General features: G+C 39.8%; 1 protein-coding gene across 1 annotated transcript in view; it reads left to right on the top strand.

Moving 5' to 3' along the window:
* NBAS (NBAS subunit of NRZ tethering complex) overlaps window positions 1–14,014 on the top strand; it is a 317,470-nt gene that overhangs the window by 43,344 nt on the left and 260,112 nt on the right. Inside the window, exon 10 of the mRNA XM_059132606.1 lies at window positions 7,127–7,265. Coding sequence (XP_058988589.1) covers window positions 7,127–7,265 — 139 coding nt within the window. The remainder of the gene's footprint in view (window positions 1–7,126; window positions 7,266–14,014) is intronic.

The following is a 14,014-nucleotide window of genomic DNA, read 5'->3' on the forward strand; positions in this document are numbered from 1 at the left end:
GTTTTTGGCTTCATCAGTCACAGTTTATTTTTGTTGTCTGATCCCTGTGTCCCTGCTCTGAGTTTTAGACTCTTAGCCTGTCAGAGCTGGAAGAGAGGTTCATCCATCATCTGGCTCAGCCCCTTCATTTCTCAGGTGGGAGAGCTGAAGCCTGGGGAGGTTAAGCCAAGGACAAGGACTGTGTCTTATTTATCTCTGTGCCCTGTGGTGCTCTGCACGTAGCGTGCAGATAGAGGTTTCTTGAGTGGAGCAATTGTGGTAAACGCTGCGGAGAATACAGATACAATCTCTGTGCCCAAGTGGCTCCAGGTTTACAAAGGGAGAACGACTTCAATGACTGTTCCAGTGTACAGGGAGAAGGTGATAAGTGCCCAGGGAGGGAGCAAGACAGACTATTTTGTAATGTTAAGGACCCCTTGGAACTTTGTCTCCTGATCCTCCTGCTTCCAGTTATAGGCTAGACGTGGGCACCGCGTTCATTTTTCTCCAATCACGCCATTCTACAAACTAGACTCTCTTCTTTGACATTGAGTTCCCTTGGCGTAGGATGCTCTTTACCTGATCCCTTTATCTGTCTGGGAAATTGTCTGAAGAGTAAACTTTTTGCTGATGTTAAGCCTGTGAAGCCTTTCTTGGCCTTTTCCTCCATGCAGCTTACTTCTCTGTCCTTTGGACTGTCTTTATACCAAACTCCAAGGTCATTGACGGGGTTCTATGCAGTAGTGGCTTGTGTTGACTTGTCCTATCCCCTGGAGTGACTGTGCTCGTTTTCATTCCTGTGTGTCAATATATCTCCAAGGCCATCCGAGGAATGGAAGGTAAGGGGAGGGACAGGAAGCCTCCAAGGCCATCATGGAATGGAAGTTAGGGACAGGAAGCGCGCCCCTAAGCACCACACTGTGTTGATCCTGACGAACTGGGAAAGCTAAATGTGACACCACAAATTAAAGCCAAGAAGAATTATAAATGGTTTATTAAGAAGCTTTTTTAGTTGCTTAGCATAGTCCTCATTGCTTAGCACACAATTTGCATGTAGCAAAAATTGATGGGATGGAGGGTATGTCTTCTTTTTTTAAAATATTTATTTATTTGACAGACAGATCACAAGCAGGCAGAGAAGCAGGCAGAGAGAGAGAGAGGGATGCAGGCTCCCCGCTGAGCAGAGAGCCCGATGCGGGGCTTGATCCCAGGACTCCAGGATCATGACCTGAGCCAAAGGCAGAGGCTTAACCCACTGAGCCACCCAGGCGCCCTAATGTCTTAAGATTACATTTGTTGCAGAGTTATTAGAATCTAAGACCCAAGATTTTCCTATTTTCCACAAAATTTTGAGGCCAAAGATTAGTGGGCAAAGATTATTTGCATCTCTCTCTCTTTCTCTTTCTGTCTGCCTCCTTCCTTCCCTCTTTTTCAATAAGAAGTACAGTTTTAATTCACACACATCATGTGCTTTAGTTTAGAGAACTTACTTTGTACTCTGGAAAATCTGTTTTGGTTTAGTTTTATTTTTTAAGATTTTATGTGTTTATTTGACAGAGATCACAAGTAGGCAGAGAGACAGGTAGAGAGAGGAGGAAGCAGGCTCCCTGCTGAGCAGAGAGCCCTATGCAGGGCTTGATCCCAGGACCCTGAGATCATGACCTGAGCTGAAGGCAGAGGCTCTAGCCCACTGAGCCACCAGGCGTCCCGGCTCATGTTTTTATAGAAAGATTTTAAAACAGTTACTTCAAGATATGATTCTTAAAGTAAGCATCTAAGAGCCCAGTATATTTACTTTGTATATTTAAGGAGGTAATGGTTACCCCCGCATGTAAGTATTCTGGGTGGAGGAAATTACTGCAACAGAACAACATTAATGATAAAAGCCTGGTGGTGGGTACTAAGGAGGGCATATATTGCATGGAGCATGGGTGTGGTGCATGAATAATGAATCTTGGAACACTGAAAAAATAAAGTTAAAAAAAAAGTTATTTTCTACAGTATTATCTGTTTGTGGACTTACTTTCTGTGAAAATCTAACAGTCCCTTCAGGAGAGAATCACAGAATGCTTAAGCTGTAGCCATTAATGTATAAACAACCTCAAAATGTCACAAAGTAAATGATATGCTAATTTTATTTTCAGTATTTGGCTAGACTTGTGGCGTGGTGTTCTGTGTTAGAGCCAATTTACTGAATTTTCTCTCCTGGACTTCATTAACTGGAAAGATTTATGTACATAATTGGGAATACTCTATCTTGACGTTCTTCTTTTTAGGCTAAAGAGAGAGAGTGATGTAATGAACACCTAAGTACCTACTGAGAATTAACAGATACTAAGATTTTCTTTTTTACTTAAGGTGTGTGGGTGTGTGCACATACACATATGTGAATAAAAGGCAATACTGAGGGTTTTGAAGGGGCGGGGGGTGGGCGTTGGGGGAACCAGGTGGTGGGTATTAGAGAAGGCACGGATTGCATGGAGCACTGGGTGCGGTTTAAAAGCAATGAATACTGTTACGCTGAAAAGAAATAAAAAATTTTCAAAAAAGGCAATACAAACAAAACGTCCTACTTCCATTGCTTTGTCTCACTATCCCTTTCTAGAGGTCACTACTCATGATTTTGTTGTATAGCCTTCTCTATCTATCCATCCATCCGTCTTTCTACTGTAGTTACATTGCATGTTTCCCTGAACAGTTTACTGAATTTATGCATCCTTTGTAAACATTTAAAATACTTCTAATTTTCCTTTATTATAAATAGTGCTGCGTGAAGTATTCTTTGACCAAGAGATAAATATACCCATACAAGAATTTCTCTAGTGTTTCCTTGGAACAGTTTATGGGATTGTTAGGTGTATGTGTTTGTTTGGTATTGTCATATCATTCACCAAAATGATTGCTCCAGTTTATGATTTCATCAGTACTTTATAAGAGATACTGTGTCCTTAAACATACTCTGTATTGTTTTGCTGATTTTTTTTTTTTTTTTTTTTTTTTGATAAATATAAACTATATGCCCAGCATGGAGCTCGAACTCACAACACCAAGATCAAGAGTCACATGCTTTACCAACTGAGCCAGCCAGATGCCCCTATATCCTAAATCTCTGCTGTTTTAATCCACATTATTGACTTGGATTTCACCTTTTGTGACTTACTTTATTCTTTGTTTTTCTTTTGAGCTGATTGTGGTATGTAAATTGCTTGCTAATACTATTACTCTTATGTACTTTCCTGGTGTGTGATTTATCTTTGTATGGATAGAAGTTTTAAATTTCAATATGGTGAAATTGGAAGGAGAATGTCTTAATGACACTAGGTAGGAAAGTATTTGCAGGCCACGATGCACAAAGCACAGGTCATAAAGGGAAAGATTATCGGTGTGAATGGAGTGGGCTTTTCTCAGATCTGTACACACCCTTGTGAATTTTTGACTTGTTTAATTCTGTCACATCAGTTTCAGTTCCACGAAAGATTCTGTTGGGATTTTATTTGAAATTGCATTCAATTTATAGGCTAAGGGGAATTGACATCTTTAAGGTTTTGAGAGTTTGTCAAAGAGCATGGTATTTTTCTGTCTTTGTTCATGGCTTTGTCTTTCACTAATACCTTGAAAATTTTCCCCCAATACTTTGCTTTACCAGATTATCAGTTTAGCATTATCTAGTGCTGTCTTTATCAGTGAATCACCCTCTTCCCCCATTTCTCCCCATCCCTGTGGCCATAAGCTTTCCCCTTCTCCCTGCCTCATCTTCTGGTACTTACTGCTGAAACCTAGCAAGCATTGGGACAGGCGGGGGGAAGTGGGGTCGCTATAGCACCTTTTCCTGTGCTACTTAAGGAGCAAGTTGGGAGTTTTAAATTCAGTCACTCAGGAACCATTTGTTCTGTGTGCTGTGCTGGGTCTGGGACTTCTCACCCCTCTCTTTCATTGACTGTTTTCATTCGAATTACATCATTTTACCATCTAGTGAGGACCGTACATGACTAGTACCATCATTCTGCTTCTTTGTCCACTTATTCCTCCATTGGGCATTAATGGAGGAAAGGTTGTTTGGAAGCAGATACTAAATTTCTTTTGTTCTTGTTGGGGTTTGTCCTGTAGCCAATTTGATGTGTGCATGGCTGTGGTATTTATCAAAAATCAGAGAGAGGAAGTATCTTCTAGTGTTAAGACCAAGAGATAAAAAAACCGAAATTTTAGTTAGCTTTGTATCTCCTTCAGTAGTCAGGCAACTTCGTTCTATACATATGTATATATGTATGAACATATATAATAAATATATATTATATTTGTTACATATCATATATATAATTTTTTCGGTTATCAAATAATCCTTTATTAACATATTTTCTTTTGTAGTTCTTAACTAGTGGGACATTCTACTGCTTCACTGTTGATGTCATCTGTGATGTCATGAAGTGTTCACTGTTGATGTTCTCTGTGATGTCACAAGGATGGTGACCATTAACATTGCAGCCCACAGATTGGGCAGTTTCTAGAATCTCTCTAATGGTTCCAGAGAGTTCTCTGGCTAAGGAATGGTACTGCATCAGTTGGACAGGGTTGACAGTCTCGTCAAAATGACACTTCCATGGGGCGCCTGGGTTGCTCAGTGGGTTAAAGCCTCTGCCTTTGGCTCAGGTCATGATCCCAGGGTCCTGGGATTGAGCTCTGCATCAGGGGAGCCTGCTTCCCTTCCTTTCTCTCTGCGTGCCTCCCTGCCTACTTGTGATCTCTGTCTGTTAAATAAATAAAATCTTAAAAAAAAAAAGTGACACTTCCACCCTGCTAATGTTTTCTTACTTCTTTCTCTTGGTAGTTCCTTGAGGGCTTCGATAATCAGGGTAGAGGCAGAAGGTACCGTTTCAATCTGGGCCTGTCAGTTTCCCTGTCATCCTCAGACCCCTCTAACCACCAGTTGCCTTGGCAGTGTTGTCACCAAACTTTTTTGGAGATAAACCCAGGGGGCCAATTTTGACCAGCGTGGCACTGACTTTGCTACCGAGTGCACCTCAGGTCTATCTTTGATCTCATTGGCCTCAAACTCAGGTGACATGGTGGAGGCTGTGTCTGGGTTCTGGATGACTGGAGAGAGTTGCAGCTTTGCTTCTGCCAACGCAAAGGCCGAAAACTATGTCTACTTTTTAAATCTGAAAATTAGATAGGTTCCCTCCATGACATAGTAGTGCAGATTAAATAATGTCCAGTTCCTTGAGAAAAGAATTATATGTTAATGTAAATATATGTTGTACGTTGAGCCGAGGAAAGTTAGTTATCAGAATCTGCTTTATCCTGGCCTTTTGGGGATTTGTTGAATTCTCAGTGTTTTTATTTTTTTATAATTATAGGTTACTAATTTTTAAAGATATGTTTTATGAATCACATATTTCCTGTTTGAAAAAACATTGAGATTAAATTCAGAAATGTAGATATTCAGTTACCTGTTGCGTTTTTATTTATTCAGAAGACTGTTTTGTGTGTGTGTGTATGTGTGTGTGTGTTAAGTAATCTCTATGCCCGGTGGCTTGAACTCATGACCCTGAGATCAAGAGTCCCATGCCTGTTCCACCAACTGAGCCCCATTCAGGTGTTTCCAGGGTTGTTGTTGTTGTATAAACAAATTGACTTAAAAAAATTTCTTTGTGGAATATTTGAAGTCTGTTCTTACAGACAATAGATATTGACTCCTTTGTGCCAGTCATTCAGTTTCAACAATCATTTCGTGGTCAATGTTGTTTCACAGATACCTATGAGAGAGATAGCCACCCCCACCCACCTGTTCTGGATTACTTCTAAGTAAATCCTTTTGACATGCCAACCCTGAAGAGCCATACAAAGTGTTGTTTTCTTTTACCTTCCAACTTCTATACAGAACCTGACGTTTTTTAAGGTTTGGTTTTATATGAGCATGGTCTAGAAAAAGGGAAAGGCTGACTTGTGTGATGGAGTGCATCCTCTTATAAAACAGGAACATGGTGATAACAGTACTATGTGTGTTTTGCTTTAAAAGGAGCTTGATAATTGTTTTCTGTCATTTGGAACAGTTGTAGTTCACGTTGGGGGAGCATCAGATGCACAAGACCAGTGAAACCTGTGTCCTGTCTCTTCCCTTACTGTATTGCCTCATTGTCATTGGGAACAAAAATAATTCACTGGTAACTGTAGTGCTTCCTTTACTAGATCAGAGCTTTACTTCCCAACTTTTGTCTTTCTTAGATGGATGATTATAATATCTATAACATAGTTCCCTGCCAGATTTAGTGAACATGACTTTAAAAATCATGACTGTTTTTGGTGACTGGTTAAAAATACTGTGTTGCATTCTAAGAGAATAGATCTTAAAAGCATTCATCACAAGGAAAAAAAAAATTTTAAACTGTGTATGGGGTGGATATTAACTAGACTTATGGTGGGGATCATTTCACAATATATACAAATTTTGAATCATTGTGTCATACACCTGAATTAATATATGTTATATATCGTCTGCAACTCAGTAAAAAAAAAATCATGGGTTTTATTATTATTGTTTTATTATTATTATTAGTTTGTGTAGTGTCACAGAGCCTTGGAACTTTTAGTATGTTAGACTATTTGCCCTCTTGGTACCTCCTCTCTAGCTGCTAAGGAAGTAGAACAAACAGTAAACAGATCATAATGTACATCTAAAGTGTTAAATAGTCTTGTTTCAGTGTAGTTAGACCGCAGAGTTGCTCTCCCAGCGGCCTTTGCTAACACTTGTAACTGTATACAACCCACTGCTGTAACGAATAGATACCTGCCTGGGTGACAGGTCTGTGTGTTCAAGTTCACTGGTGTCGATACAGTTTTTTGAGTGTTCAGTGTTCAACCTTCAAACATTTTTACTCTTTGTAAAATTCCCATCTGGATTTCAGGTACTTGAATGCTTAAGCCTTCCTCTGTATAAGTGAAGGTGAAAAATCTAATTGAAAAACCATTTGCTTTTTTTTTCTTCTAATGAACTTCTATATTTATAGTTTATAGTAATTTTAGTATATATAGTACTTTTGCTTTACTTTGCTTTGGGAAGGTGACTGCTTCTGCTCTCCTTGTTTTGATGTTCTCTTATTCAAACCGCAATTTATCAGTTCTTAATTTTCTGTGTTTTTTTTTTTTTTAGACTTTTGCTGGTTGGTGGATGCGAAACTGCTGAAGTGGGCATATCAAAAGCTTCTAGCTATGGCCTGTCTGCCTGGAGAGTTCTTTCGGGATCGCCTTATTGTAAGCAGGTTACCAGTGGCGGAGACCGGGTCACTGCAGTAAGTATCTGGCAGTTCACTTTGCGACTAGGCCTCAGGCAGGAACGGGATGAAGTACTTTGTCTCAAGTGAGGAAAGTGACTTCATGTGAAATTTTAGTACTTCTTTCCAATATCAGAGTTATCTAAAGTGTTTTTAGTTTCACTTGGTTTCATTTTTATTAACAGCATTGGCAGATATTAGAAAAAGAACCTAACAGGAATCCTGTTACTTGCATTTGCTTATTGAGACATTAATGTTTATTCAGCATTTTTTATGGGATGACAACTGTCTTGACTCCTGCGGTGTATATTAGCTCCCTTAACTCTCATGACTTCTTGGGGTAGGTATTGTTACTAGCCTGTCTATTGATGAGGGAAGTACAGTGTAGTTTAGTAACTTCCCTGGGTCACCGAGCTAGTAAGTGGCAGAGTCAGAGTACAAACTCCGGCACAAGTTCCCCTGTTCAAGTTGTTTACCACCATGGCACACTTGCTAATACTTTGGTCTGCATTCACCTGGTTGACACCCAGCCTTTCATCCCTTTGTTCTGTAGCAGAGCACTCTGGTATGCTGTAATAGTCAGTATAGGCTAGGTTCTGCTGTGATAATCAAACCATCCCATGAACAGATGTAAACTCCTGGTGTTTCTGTGGGTTACCCTATAACCATTCATTCCTTATTTGTGGCGAAGTCTTCTCTTGGTGCCATGACTCCCCTGGACAGTTTGTTCCAAGTGATGACTAGAGAATCCACGCAGGCTGGCAGCCTCTTGAGGTTCAAGTATTTCAGTTAATAGGAGGGGAAGAAGAGGGTTAAAAGGTGGAACTTTTCAAACTAGAACTAACATTACCTGTGCTCAAGTTCATGTGTTCTAACTATTCGTGTAGTCCTTTTTACCTTCAAGGGCCCTGGGAAGTAGTTCTTCTGTGTGTCCAGAAAGGCAAGATAAAATACTGTTTCCCTATGCAAACTGCTGGAAGTCAAGCACTCAATCACGATTAGTAATCCTGTGCTTAGCACATTGTCTTCCATGTAGTGGACACTCAGATACTTCTCGAATGAGGGAAGAAAAAGGAAAACACGACTTAAGTGAATGTGTCATGTTGTTTTTTCCTGCAGTGAATGTATCTATTCGTTCTATTATTTTTGTTTAAAATTCACTGATTTTAAATTAATCCTCTAAAACCACAAATGGTTAAAAGTTTGGTATAAAAAAGGAAATAATGAAGAAGTACTTCTTTTTTTTTTAAGAGTTTATTTATTTATTTGAGAGAGAGAGAGAGAGCATGAGAGGAGAGGGGTCAGCGGGAGAAGCAGACACCCCGCCGAGCAGGGAGCCCGATGCAGCAGGGAGCCCGATGCGGGACTCATTGTGGGACTCAGGGCGGGACTCAATCCCGGGACTCCAGGATCATGACCTGAGCCACAGGCAGTTGCTTAACCAACTCAGCCACCCAGGCGCCCCTGAAGAAGTACTTTTAAAAAGAATTCTTAAGCAATGACTGAAAGCTTCATTCATTTTTTTTTTCTTTAGCTTTTGACATATTTTGAAGTACGTGATTGTGAATTTAACCCAACAAAGTAGTTTTTTTTTTTTTTAATTAGCTCACCTTACTGGTTTTTATACCACTAGATCTGGTAACAGTTTGTATTTCTGCATGAATTTATAATCGAGGACTGTGTTTTGTGCTTTTCCTTCCATGCTTTACCCCCCTATCCATTCTAGATCCTGCCTCTTCTTCTGCAGGGTGCAGGGAGAAGTCTAGATTGAGTGTTAGTAGCCACACTTCACAGAAAAGGAGCCCAAGACCCCAGAACTAAAAATAGGGGAACAGAGGTGGAACAGATCTTCTAGTCACTGTTGAGTACCTTTCCCCGCTCCCCATTGAAATTATATATAGATCAGTGGTCCTGTCAGATTTATCTCTGATGATTATCCCATAATTCATAAAGAGGTAGGAGTTGTTTATACATATTAAATATACTATTTCGCTTTTGCAGGGTTAGTCCTGTTTCTCTCTCTGATTTAATCCATACCCAGCTTGTAGTTTTTTCTGTGATATCCACCAGGACAGATCTTGGACTTTGAAACTCTTTTGGCTCTTGAATCAAAGTGTGATGTCTGCAACTTATTTTTAAATGGTTTAGTCAAAAACGTAATTTTTAAGTTTTATTTAAGTAATCTTTATACCCAACACAGGGATCGAATGCATAACCCCAAAATGAAGAGTTGCACGCTCTGTGACTGAACCAGCTAGGCGCCCCAGTCAGACCCATAATTTAAAAGATGTGTGTACGCACACAGAGATAAAGCAAGCGTGGCAACGCGTTCATAACTGGTGAGCCCGAGCGGAAGGCATACTGGTGTTTTGTTGTGCATTCACTTCAGCCTCTCCATAGCTATGAGATTTGTCAAAATTAAAGGTTGAGGGGGAAAAAAAAGAAAGAAAAAAATAGGTAAGTGTGGAGAATACAAGGAGAGATGAAGTAGGCAAATGGTGGAAGTCCATTTCAGTACAGGATAACAGGGCCTGTTTGTGACAGAATGGCCTGGGAAAGGAAGAGTCCCGGAGTATGGTCGCATACCGTGAAACCTTCCTTCACCTTGGCTTGATTCTCTTGTGCTTTCACTTTGCTCCTCACTGAAGTATTAGAATCTGCTTTGCTATGGTCCTTCTCTCTCCAGCTGAAGCTCCGGGATTGCAGTCTCTTAGAAGAAAATTGCCTGTGCACTGACAGAATAAGTGGGGAAAAACATTAAATTGCAAACTGAATGCTTGGCTGTATGATTAATTTCTTCAAATGCTGCAAGTGTATTTTAATTACGTTAGTGGCTATTAAATGTGTCCTGCTGCTAAACTTACAGTCATTCTGCATAGCCTGCCCCTGCCTTGAAGTAATTTGAATTACAGGATTAGTTCTTTTGTCCAGTGGCAGATACTGCCCTCATCAAACTCGTTTGTTTAAGGTTGCTATTGTGTTGGGTGGATATTGATGAAAAAATGCTGCTGACATATACATTCTAGTCTCTCACAAGGCTGCTAGGTTGTAAAAAGGGACTTTGCAAGATTCAATATGCACTGACTAAAGTTTCCAAATTAATGTGAGATAGTTTTATTTATTCATTTGTTCAACATTGAATCACTGCTCTGGTAATAGGAAGGTAGCATCCCTCAAGGGGTTTTACTGTACTGGAGGATGTAGCCATATCCACAAATAGGGGCAGTACACTGTAAAGTTGCATTCTCTACTTCAGTAACTGGGAGAGAAGAGAGAACCCAGATTTGGGAGTCAGAAGTCTGGGATTGGAATTCTAGTTTATCACTTAACACTTGTGTAGTAAGGCTTTTGACACAAACAAGCTAATATATGTGAAGGCCCTTGGTAAGCCATAAAATGATCTCTAGTGTTCATAATTATTATCTGTTTGTATTTTTAAGACCAGGATTTTAGAAAAAATATAAAAATGAACAAAACTTAATTTTTATGTTATTGACATTGCTGCTTTTTGGGTGAAGGATGTTTTTGTGGGAAGAACACAGGCTTTTTGGAATCCTGTTTCCCTGCGAAATCTCATTTCCTTCAGAAATTAGAAATAATCAGAGAAATGTTTTCACAGGATCCCACCCCCTTCCTGTCTGTACACGGTACCTTTTCTCTCATTTTTACACACAAACTGTCTTTGTACCAACTAAGACCAACCCATCTGTTTGTCCTCCAGATCTCACACTCTTGCTTATTGATATTTCTCCTGCATCATGAATTTTCCTGTCAATTAGATTTACCAGCATACAACATGCTTTTATTTTTCCATCATAAAAACTATTTGTTTTCATTTGGTTTTGGGGGATTTAGACCCCGCTAAATCCTGTTACCACCTCCATTTATTTCCCTTTCTTCAACATGTTCAAGAGCTGCCTGTATTTGTTTACACTTCCTCTTTCTTTTCTCTCTTGAATTTGAATTCACTTATGTGGGAATTTACCTCCAGCGTTTCACAGAAACTATCTTGGTGATGTTATCAGTGCCCTCCAGTATTTTACGTTTATCAGTTTTATTGGCTTCCTTCTTTTGTCTCTCTCTCTCTCTCTCCCTCCTCCTCTCCCTTTCTCTCCCTCTCCTTCCCTCCCTCCTCTCCTTCCTTTTATGTATTTATTTTTTTAAAGATTTTATTTATTTATTTGCCAGACAGAGATCACAAGTAGCAGAGAGGCAGGTACAGAGAGGGAGCAGCAGGCTCCCTGCTGAGCAGAAAGCCCGATGTGGGGCTCCATCCCAGGACCCTGGGACCATGACCTGAGCAGAAGGCAGAGGCTTTAACCCACTGAGCCACCCAGGTGCCCCACTCTCCTTCCTTTTAAAAAAGATTTTAATTTATATATTTGAGAGAGAGCTAGAGAAAACACGACTTGGGGAGAGGGAGAAGCAAGACTCTCTGCTGAGCAGGGAGCCCAGTGTGGGACTCCATCCCAGGACCCTGGGATCATGACCTGAGTCAAAGGCAGATGCTTAACCAACTGAGCCACCTAGACGCTCCTGTTGGTATTCTTTAATCCCTGCTAATTGCTTTTACAAAAATCAGTTGATTTTCCTTTTTCCCTTTCTGTTCTCTTCCTTTTTAAAATTGTGTTATTGCTACGTTGACAAAACTTGTAATTTTTGCACGTTAGTTTCTACCTTATCCTCACCTTTCTTTAGTCTTCGATGTCCGTGTCTTACAGAATGCCGTTATTTCTTTTGTTGAAATGTCCCCAGTCATCACTGGGTTGGATGAAACTTTATTTTCTAGTAGATGTGGTTTGGTTTGTTTTTTAAGATTTTATTTTTAAATAATCTCTACACCCAACCTGGGGCTTCAACTCACTACCCTGAGATCAGGAGCTGCACCTGAGCCAGTCAGGTGCCTCTCTTTTAGTAGACGTTCTAAGAAGGTCTCATAGGTAAAGGGTCCTTAAGTTCTTGGATCTTCAAAATTGTTGTCTAATAGCCTGAATATTTGAAGGAAAACGTGTCTGGATATAAAATCCTTAGTTTACCATTTCTTTCATTGAACTTAAAAAAATAGCCACTACTCCATTATTGCTTTACTTTGTCTGTGGAATTTGAAACTTCTCACTTACCTTAAATTATTTTCCCTACAAAGGGAAACATAGAAATAACATACAAATGTTATTTGGCCATTTTGCTTAGATTGCCTTGAGGATTTTTGTTTTCTTTGTGTGAAATTTAATAGTTTTCCTGGGATATTTCTTGGAGTTGATTTTTTTGGGAGGGGGACTGATTTTCTCAGGTACCCCTGCTTGCTCTTTCAATGTATAAATTCGTATCTTTTTCTATGTCTGGTGAGCTTTCTTAGATGATAACTGTGACAGTGTTTTTAGAGGGATGTTATATCCCTTGGCTACCTTCCCTTGTCTGTCCTTCCCAGGCCCTGCAGTATTTTTACAGTCTGCTTTTGCTCACCACCAGGCCTTGTGGTAGGTGTCGTGGGGACATGGGAGTTGGAAGGAGCAGTAGAGATGACAACTGGGACTTGTGACTTTTGTTTTTCTACTTAAAATTATTTTGAAGTTTGGGTTATCTTCAGTCTTCAAGTTAAGTTGAGGGCACTTTTTTTTTTTTTTTTTCCATTTATTTGAGAAAGAGAGCACGTGTGTAATTGGAGAGACAGAGATAGAGAGAGAGAAGCGGGCTCCCTGATTTGGGGCTCGACCCTAAGACCCTGGAATCATAACCTGAGCTGAAGGTGGATACCCAACTGACTGAGCCACCCAGGCACCCCTGAGGCCATGGTTTTCTTGTAGATCAACAAGTCTTTCTTCCTCTCTCTCCCTTCCTTTGATCCATCAATCCATTCATCCATCCAAGTAATATCTGCACCCAACATGGGGCTTGAACTCATGACCCTGGGACCAAGAGTTGCACACTCTACTGACAGAGTCAGCGATGCACTTCATATTTTATCTTCTTACTCTTTTTTGTTGGAGGAAATATTGGAAGATATGGAGCTAGGCCATCACTAATGGCTTTAGCTATTTCGAAGTTCTAGTAGGGGAAATTTTAACCTCAACAAAACAGCACTCTTTTTTTGCCCTTTTCTCTTAAGGGAAAATTTATATACTATAAAATCCATCCTTAATCAACTTAAAGGATACAATTCACTTGTTATTGAGTACATCGACAGTGTTGTGCAACCACCACCAGGATGTAGTTCCAGGATATTTTCATCACCCCAAAAGGAAACCTTATACCTATTAAGGTATAAAATCCCTGTTGTTCTTCCATCCAGCTCTTGGCAGCCACTAGTCTATTTCTGTGGATTTACCTGTTCTGTTTCTTATAAATGGAATCATGAAATATGTGACCTTTTATATCTGATTTCTTTTATGTAGCATAATATTTTGGAGGTTCATCCAACTTGTAGCATATAGCAGTGCTTCATTTCCTTTTGATGACTGCACGTATTCCGTTGTGGGGATATACCACATTTTGTTCATTCCTTCTTTGATGGTCATTTGAGTTGTTTCCACTTAATAGTATTGCTGTGAACTTTTGTTTGATATAGTGTTTTTGTTTAAATACCTGTTTTTCATTCTTTTGGGTATATACTTAGGATGAAATGACTGGGTCAAATGGTAGTTTCATGTTTAGCTTTTTGAGGAACAATCAAACTTTTCCCCAGCAGTTGTACTGTTTGATGTTGCCTCAGTAGTGTACTAAATTCTCTGCAGTTCCAACAAAACTTGTTGTTTTCCATTTCTTAAATT

Source organism: Mustela lutreola, chromosome 9 (assembly GCF_030435805.1).
Source record: "Mustela lutreola isolate mMusLut2 chromosome 9, mMusLut2.pri, whole genome shotgun sequence".
Classification (NCBI taxonomy): domain Eukaryota; kingdom Metazoa; phylum Chordata; class Mammalia; order Carnivora; family Mustelidae; genus Mustela; species Mustela lutreola.